The sequence below is a fragment of the Poromitra crassiceps genome (assembly GCF_964638095.1).
Source record: "Poromitra crassiceps genome assembly, chromosome: 5".
Classification (NCBI taxonomy): Eukaryota; Metazoa; Chordata; class Actinopteri; order Beryciformes; family Melamphaidae; genus Poromitra; species Poromitra crassiceps.
Window position 1 is genome coordinate 4,685,016 of NC_139642.1, and position 9,307 is coordinate 4,694,322.

Here is a 9,307-nt window from a genome sequence, read left to right on the forward strand (position 1 = left end):
TTGACCGCGGAAGTAAACAGACCCACTTCTGGTCTGTCGCCTTCAACCACCGCAGTCAGGCATGTAATGTGCGTTTTTGTTCATATTTAAAGAAGAAACAGCATTATTTATCGGTGCATGGTGTTCATACCGCGGGAAAGTTAAAAACAAGGTGAATTTTGCCATTAGGAAGGAAGACACGAGGCAGATTGTTTGCTATGGTTACCATGGTAACGTTACCCTGGAGTTCAGATGCACTTGGGTCAGACAACAGTACAGATCAGGCATCAAGAGCAACAAGCTGTATGGGTCACATTAAAACAACCCAAACAAACAGGAGAGCAAAAATAAACATGAGAAAACTAACCGGCCACTTAATTTATAAGAAAGGTCGAAATGTAAAGTCGTCATTAAGTCCCTTAGGTTGCATACTATTCAGTTGGTCAATCCAAAACATCTCTCTCTGTGACAACAGCTTGGGCATACACCTGTATTACTCAGTGGTGTATAAAGTACTCAGAAACCATACTTGAGTAAAAGTACAGATACTTCACCAGAAAATGACTCAGTGACCCATTCAAATATTACTTGAGTAAAAGTCTTAAAGTAGCTGATTTTTTCTGTACTTAACCCATTGATACCTGATGCAGCATTTGTGTCTGTATCCCTTTAAGACCGCGAACCGTGTTAACGCAGTTCGCGGTCTTAAAGGGATACACACACAAATGAGGGATATACACACAAATGCTGCATCAGGTATCAATGTGTTAAATATCAAGTGTTTTTTTGTTGAATGTACTTAAAAGTATTGAAAGTAAAAGTACAAGTAAACCCTGTAAATAAAAAAGCAAGCGGAACAAAAATTCAGAAATGGTCAGGTTGCCTTGGTGACTAGACTACACGCACACTCTGTACCTGGTTGCTGATGCCCAGCTAGGTAAAACACTTGGTTGCACGGGATGAATGAATGACAGTCTCTAGGTCATCAACAGGTCTCTGTCTCTAACCACTGCAGTGCAGATATGTCAGGGGGTGGAGGCAGGAGCACCTTACCACATCCCTCCCAGACGGATGCAGCATTTCAAACATGGCATGACAATGGTTTGATGTTCTTTAGTGACCACTAGATGGCAGCGTTGCTTCATTTGAAATTCTCCGACAGGGCCATAATACACCGAATACACCCTTCTTTAGACACCTTCAGGCCCACAGTTTGGCCAGAGAACACGACTCACTTCCTGTCCTGAAACGGTTTGAGCAGAGAACACTGCCCACTTCCTGTCCTGCTGGAAAAGAGTGTGTTGGACATCATAATGGACTGGGACCCAGATACCAAGGGACATGTTTCTAAAATATAGATTTCCCAAGGTATCAGTTTGTCTTCTTTGGACAAAACAAAATGAGTCTGGGGAGCAAGACTTAAAACATCAAGCTCACTGAAGAGATGTGGGAAGCTTCCATCTCATTCACACCACTTCCCTCTGTCATAGGCATAGCCTTATTCTATTCAAAGTGTTACATCGTTTACATTATATGAGACTGTCCACATTCTATGCCAGTGTGGAACCTACTTGTATCAGGTGCCACTTGGAGCCAGCTACAGTCGGACACATGTTTTGGGAGGGCCGTTCTTTGATTACATTTTGGGGTTGTATCTTTGAGACCTCATACATTTGTCATAAAACCATTGAACCCAATCACTGCTATTTTTGGATCTCCTGGTCAGGGCGTAGAGTAGACATCACCACACGCCAAGCTAAATCCCATCATTCACAAGTTGGAATAAATAAGTGTTCTATCCTTAATTCCATAGATAATCTTATAGCAGATGTAAGTTCCGTCAGAAATTCAAGGACACCTGACCTCTCCCCCCTTTCCAGACTTCACTCATGATACATCTTTTCAGAAATGACAGAACAGATTTCTTCCCTCTCATTCAACGATCCTTTTAGGAATGGGTGATGATGCTTCAATAACAAAGGATTATTTGGCTGGAATAAACCCACACCTGTGTCCTTGTAAATGAGCCTGTCTGTGATTAATACATTAAAGTACACAGTCATCTGTATTGAGATATTTGGGTATGTCTTTTTATGTGTACGAGTATGTGTATGTACATATCTATTTGTGTATTTTGCACTAAACGTCTGACTATTGAGTGGTCCCAACTCTAACAAACAAAGCCCCATTCATTTATTCATTGTTTTTTTCTTTGTTGTTGTTGTTACTGTTCTGTTGTTTATTAACTATTGCTATTATTATTATCAGAATAATTATATAATTAAATCATTATTTCTCTCTTCTTTTCTTTTGGACATCCAGGGGGAGGGAGGGTTGTGTTACAATGTTTGTGTACAATTTCTGAAAAACCTATAAAGCTTAAAAAAGGGGGGGGGGGGGGGGGGGGGCGCCATTGCCCCCTCTGTCAACCAGAGCATCACAATGCAAAGTTACTCAGGTTATGGATTTTATTGGCTTTAATCAGACAACATGTTCTTACATTTTAGACATTTTGTTTTCACTGTCTTATGAAGACATTTCTTACTCGTCAAAACACATTTCCTGGAATGCTGATCTAACAGAAATAAAACAAACTTAGGATGTGGGAGCTTCCCAGCTGCGATCTCGGAACCTGTCGTCTATCGGTCTGATGGTGACTAGACTCTGGGGGTGACGGACAATATTTCGGGCTTTCCGGTGTAGCCAGCGGACATCCGGGCCAAAACTTCTTTCTGTGTGCCGGTCGTTGTTCCCGGTCTGATTAGCAAGTTGAGAGATGACGTCTACGACCGGACCACAATACACAGACATCAATACATCTTATAGGTGTTTTAGGTCCAGAATACATTTCTATAAATAGATATCTGCGAGATGTCGATGTCGATCGTCTTAAGGCCTATTTCCACCAATTGCGTTATGGTTGCTGTTTTCGGCAGTTTCACCGGATCCGCACCGCATCTGGTGCACATTGGGTTTTATCCCTGGATGGCCGCCGGCTACACCGGGAACCCCAAAACATTGGCTGTCGCCCCCAGAATCTAATCGTCGTCAGACCAATAGACGATGGGTTTCAAGATTGTCCCAGCTGACTCAAGTGCACTGAGATGCAATGGGACAGAAGAAGATGGAATATCCCCTTTTAGCACAAAATTCCACAATGCATTCTCTTCCCAATTTGAAGGAACATGTGAGAGGGAAGAAGAGCTTGTCTGCTCGTTAGCGCCCCCTGTTACATTTGAACAAATCACCAATAAGTGTCCTTGACGGCAGAGTCCTTCATCTTTGTCCCTGGGGTCAGAGTTGGGCCTCCCAGTCCTCGTGTTGCACAGCGCTGAGAGAGCACGGGGGAGCCTCTGTCCATCCAGTGTCTTCCAAGTCATCATAGTCTTCCTGCTCCTCGTCTGGAACATCAAGCAAAGAGCAGATACCATCACATGTACTGGAGTTCATTGGAGCAGCAGGACATGACTGTTTACATGAACTGCAATATTCTTATATTAACTCTATCAATACAATACTCTGAATAAGACACTGGCAGGGTTACCACTACATTACCGTAACCTGAAGAAGGTTGTAGCAATAGTCGAATGAAGACGTGGAGTATTCCGATCTTAGTTGCATTATTGGGAGTGCATTGTAGACATGTAAACACCTTAACTCATTCTCTGCCAAAGACGTACCCGGACGTACTTTTAACAATGGCGTTCTGTGCCAAAGACGTACTCGGACGTACTTTCATGTTTTGGCTGTTTACATTACATCAGACACTTCCCCAGCCTGTGACATTGTTTCAGGTCAAACAGATAAAAGGAACCCGCTAGTTTAGTATTTATGGGTGGAGCCTGTGGTCGAAACAGAGTCCGATCCAGAGTTCTCGGCTGGCGACGATGGCGAGGAAGACGCCAGCGTTTTTGTTATTGCTCGACGGAGCGCCATGGCGATGAAGGCTCCCCTTCACAGCGTTCTGGTCTGACACAGATGAATCGGAGGAGGAGAAATGAGTGCCACTTGGAGAGAGCGATGACGATGGTAAAAAGTAGCCTATTTTTTGTATCGCGTTTGAGATGAAATGATCACACACACAACATTCGAGTATAATTGTCACGCATTGTTTATAACTTATGCCGCCGGCATGACTCGCTTCACGTTTCCTCTTGTCAATTCTCCCTCTCAAGGGAGAGCTCCCTTCACACTCAAGGGAGGGGGAATCACATGGATACTCAAACGCGTCAAACCGCGTCACACACCCGTCCCCAGCAACCAAGGCGAAACATGTGTCACATAAACATTTCAAAGTTTACAGCACTAACGTAGCTATTGTGTGATCTTCTGTGCTAACGTTAGTTATGAGAGGTAACGTGACAGCAGGTAACGTTACAGCACTCGTTATTCCTGTGTGTGTGTGTGTGTGTGTGTGTGTGTGTGTGTGTGTGTGTGTGTGAGAGAGAGAGTGTGTGAGTGTGACCACATAAGGGTTCGTTCCATTTGTTTATGCTTTTATCAAGCTAAGCTAAAAATCCACATGGCAACTGTAAAATACATTATCTTATTTTTTATTTATTTATTTGGGAAAACAAATACTGTATATGTCTGATGTGTCACTGAGGCAAAAAATAAAAGGCTCAAAAGAGAGTTCTGCTTGAAACGGTGTCCTTCACTAAAAACCTATTTTTCTCATATTTCTGTTCAAAGGAGGGCATTTTTAGTGAAAACAAGCTAACTTCCACTGCTTGTAACTAGGGCTGGGTCGGTTTGAAAATTTTAAAACCGGTTCGATATTGCCGTCTAAACCGGATCGAACCGGTATACCGATTTTTTTTGTAATTAAAAAAAAAAAAATTGTAATTAATTTTTTTTTTTTTATTTTTTTTTTTAAGCAGGGCTCCCGAGTGTGGCCCATAACTGTCTGTAGTGCAACTTCAGTCCACCTGATAGCGATAATACACCTCTAAGCTGGTATTGTCAACCAGCAATGATACTGAATAAAAAGAAGCAGGACACCTGTGTAACAAACACACCCTGTATTTATTTCTCATAACTATTCAGCTCAACTTTTCTTCTAAACATCAAAATAATAAATGAAATAAGACTTCTGCCTATAGTGCAACTTGAGAAAAGGCTAATAAAAACACAAGCAGTGCAATCAGAATGGATTGGCTTACAGCTGAGCTGCCTTATAAACTTCAAAACTCTCAAATTCACACAATATAGGGCCTAGGCATGGGTCGGTTTGAACATTTTGAAACCGGTTCGATATTCCCCCAAAAAACGTATCAAAGCGGCTGCAGTTGGTGGCGATAATGCACCTCTAAGCTGGTATGCTGCCAACCAGCACGAACACTGAATACAAATAAGCAGAACCTTTTAACTGTAACAACACACTGTTTTTATTTCTCATAACTATTCAGCTTAACTTTTCTTCAAACATCAACATAATAAACAAAATAAGACTTTTGCCTACTAGTGCAACTTGAGAAGAGGCTAATACGAACAATAGTGCAATCAGAATGGACTGGGAAAAAAGAAAAAAAAACTGAATTTTTTTTTTTTTTTTTTTTAGGTTTTTTCGGTTTGCACGTGATCAAACCGGTTTGGGCTCGTATACCGAACCGAACCGGTAAAACCGAAAATCGACCCATGCCTACTTGTAACTAAACAAGGAAACATGGGAGAGTTTCAGTTTTTTACAAGGGGTAAGAAGAGAGTCTCTGCTTTATTGTGAGATATGTTGTGTAATTTTATTCCTAGCACAGAATATTCTGTGGGTCCTGGAAGATCAGGAAATATGCTCAAAATCCTGGCACTGGGAGCACACAGACCGAAATGACCCTGGCAGAGAATGAGTTAATGGCACTTATGATGTCATAATCAGTTTTCTCAGCATTTTGTGACACGTACTGCAGTCAAACTGCTTGACGACACACGCTCTTGCTTCCAGCGAGTATTGCACAACAACCAACAACCTGCGAGCTAGCAACCTACATGTACACGCTCAAAATGTCAAGTTTGACATGTTTTTACATGTTTTTTACTGTTTTATGTGATGTTTTCTCTTGCAGGGATTTAGACATTTGGTTCCACCAAAACAAGCTTCCAAGCCTGACAAGCCCTCATGATGGTTCTGCCTGGCCCGGGAGGTCTAAGACAAACCACACAATTTTACTTATGAAGCTAAAAAATTGAATGCGATGACCTAAATTGGCTGGAGTGGATTATCAATATAATACAATGTATTATTAGCATTTATTAAATCAATGCTGAAGAATAAGTCCACATTATGTTTTCTCAAATGTAATGTAGTGATCAAAATGAAGTTATAATAACATTATAACTAAAGTTCGGGAACAAGGCCATGCCACAACTAACCACTCAGTCAATCATTCAATCAGGCAATCCCTTGCTCCGCCCGGATTCAATCATTCGCTCCACCTATATATACGCCCCAAACCAAGATCCTTTCTCTCGTCTCAAGACCAAACTCATTCTGAGTTTCACTCCAAGACAGACAACACGAAACTTCAGCTCTTACCTGACTGTCATGGAATCCACGTTCCAGTTCCACCTCTCTGACAGCAACGACTTGCTTGGCGTCGGCGAGGACCCACACAGGTTTCATCTCACTTGCAATGCAATGCTGCCGACGAGCCTCCGGTCCGTCGTTCCGACCTGCCGCCTCGTCTTCGCTCGGAGATTCACAAGCCTTCCCAACGGTATACCCAAACCATGGCTCAAACCTACAGCAGTGCCAACGCTACTACTAGCCATCTAGTAGCCACACAAGGCAATCATCGCCGTTTAGCCGACGCGGCCAAACTCACGGTAGTCCAGTCTCATCTCAATCCACACACACACATCATGCCGATGACAAACGTCAACAACGGGACAGCTGCCATCCGTAAAAACAAGGTACCATTTCATCGCAGTGATCACTGCAAAAAGTTTGGTTGCTAACCAAACTTCATCAATCAACAATGTCATCATCCAGCACCCAAAGCCACCGGGCGCTTCCGGCAACACCACAGCGATCCCGGATGACGTCATCACGCTGACCGACGCTGCAGCGCGGTGCAGCTTCTTCTTCTTATTATTATAGTTTTCCGGCAGACTTGGTGCATTACGGCACACTGCTGCCTCTCACTGGTCGGAAATATTACTGTTTAAGGTGTTTTATGGTGTGAATTCAAGAACTGCCAGCACAGTCCTTGCATGATTCCCAGCAGCGTTGGGGGTAACTCATTACAAAGTAACATATTACACGTAATGTATTATTTTGGCAGTGGCTCAGTGGTGTAGCTTATTGCTTATAGGATTTCAGTAATATATACCAGTTACTTCATCAGTAACTCGGGTTACAAGTTAAGTTGCATTTTATTAAATCAAAGCACATAGTTTATACAATAATTTCCTAATCAAACCGTTGTCTTATACAAATAACCAACCATTATAGATGACAATAACAAAGGAAGAATAACTTGCCCAACACTGATTCTCAGTGGATTCAGCAGGCTCTTCATTGTTAGTCTTTGTGCCCAGGCTTAGTGCGAGGGATCAGCCGAGCGGCATTTTGGGCCGCTCACTGGGTGGCAGCGGCGTTCGAACCCTATGGAGCCCAAGTGGTGCGAGGTGTGAGTGTCTGCTCTAGCTGGCTTGACTCCGTTTGCATTTGGAGAACTGCGACAGTTCACACAATTTTGACACGACACGTATATATTATACATCAGACTCTCGGGCTAGTTCTGCTCTCACTCAGAATATCAAAATATAAGCGATGTGATGTATAGTTTCGGGATGTTAACGTTGTTGGCACAGCTCATACTATTAACTATGGGTGGCAAATGAAGTCACGTTGACTCGTCCTATACAGCAGCATACAGCCTTTTTCTTTCTCGTGCGTAACATTTACATTCCATGAGTACACGTTTCACAGTCGTACACAGTTGCACACAGTCCATCTTCATGTTTTCCACTCTTTCCAAGTCCCATGCCAGTCCAGTTTCGCAGACGGCAGCCATTCCTGCAGCCATTCTGGCAGCCTCAGTCAGGAGGGCGAGAATGCCCCCCCCCCCCCCCCGTGCCTGCTCCCTCTGTTTCTGCTTTGTCTAACCTCATTGCTTCATTTCTCTCATCCCTATGTCCGCAGGCTGCACTATCACCCCATGCACATGCACCCCCTCATCCCAACATCCTTTCTTCTTCCCTTCCTTCTGCCAGTGTTAACATCAACCCACCGGCTACTGCGGCTCCTTCAGCCTCCATAACAGTTGCTCCGATCAACTCATTTCCTACTAACCTGTCCTTTTTCCCCTCCCTCCCCCAAACCCTCCCCCCTCCCCTTCCCCATCACCCAAATGTATTTAATTCTGTTTAGCTCTGCACCCTCAACCACAGCACCACCTGCAACCGGTTTTGCAACAATTCCACCATCAGCCAGCTTTCCAGCATTCTCCACAGCGCCACCTACAGCCAGCTTCCCAGCATTCTCTTCAGCTCCACCTGCAGCCAGCCTATTCACCCTTACCACCGCTCAACCTCCAGTTCAACCCACAGCACCACGCCCATTTCCAGTCTCATCCACCCTCAGGTAGCAGATAATAACTGGTAACTACATGGCCCTCGCTGAACTACTCCAACCCTCCACATTCCACCATCATGCTTCCAGAGAATTACAAAGCAACATTGGACCCATCCTACTCAAAACACCCTCACCCCACCCGCTCCAGAGAACGGACACCTACCCTCACTACCTTACCAAACATTCAGCATGAATGCCAAGCATCCTTGCACACCAATCAACATCAACACCTTATACAATGCCTTTTAACAACACCCAGACCCTAAATTCGTCAAACTTCCTCATTTTCAGTTTCTCTCACGATCTCCAGCCAGGCATCCAGGTCATCTCAGAACCTTCAGTCAGCTACCTCCTTGCTGCTACACGTACCAAATGCCAACTCCTCGCCCTGCTCAGACACCTCGTCTACGCCATCCCCATCATTCCCCAAGGATGATCCTCCCTCTCCCACCTCCTGTACATAGCCGCTTCAGCATACCACAGCTACATCCGCGACGACATCTGACGAGCCCATCTCCCGCTGTGTTGAAGCTCGTTGGGGGTGGATGGAGATCGTCCGTTATCCTGGGACACCGAGCCCCGCGGGCTCCCTCCCAGGATGCGATCTTCATCCACGACGACCTCGACGACATCTAACGAGCCATCTCCTGCTGCGTTGAAGCTTGCTGGGGGTGGATGGAGATCGTCCATTATCCTGGGACACCGAGCCCAGCGGGCTCCCTCCCAGGATGCGATCTTCATCCACGACGACATCTG

General features: G+C 44.4%; 1 protein-coding gene across 1 annotated transcript in view; it reads left to right on the top strand.

Moving 5' to 3' along the window:
* LOC310776264 (E3 ubiquitin-protein ligase TRIM39-like) overlaps positions 1-8,987 on the top strand; it is a gene marked incomplete at both ends in the record, with an annotated part of 13,098 nt that extends 4,111 nt beyond the window's left edge. Inside the window, 2 exons of the mRNA XM_083636473.1 lie at positions 8,348-8,560; positions 8,862-8,987. Of these exons, the coding sequence (XP_083492599.1) occupies positions 8,348-8,560; positions 8,862-8,987 (339 nt within the window). The remainder of the gene's footprint in view (positions 1-8,347; positions 8,561-8,861) is intronic.
* Positions 8,988-9,307: the final 320 nt, after the last annotated feature.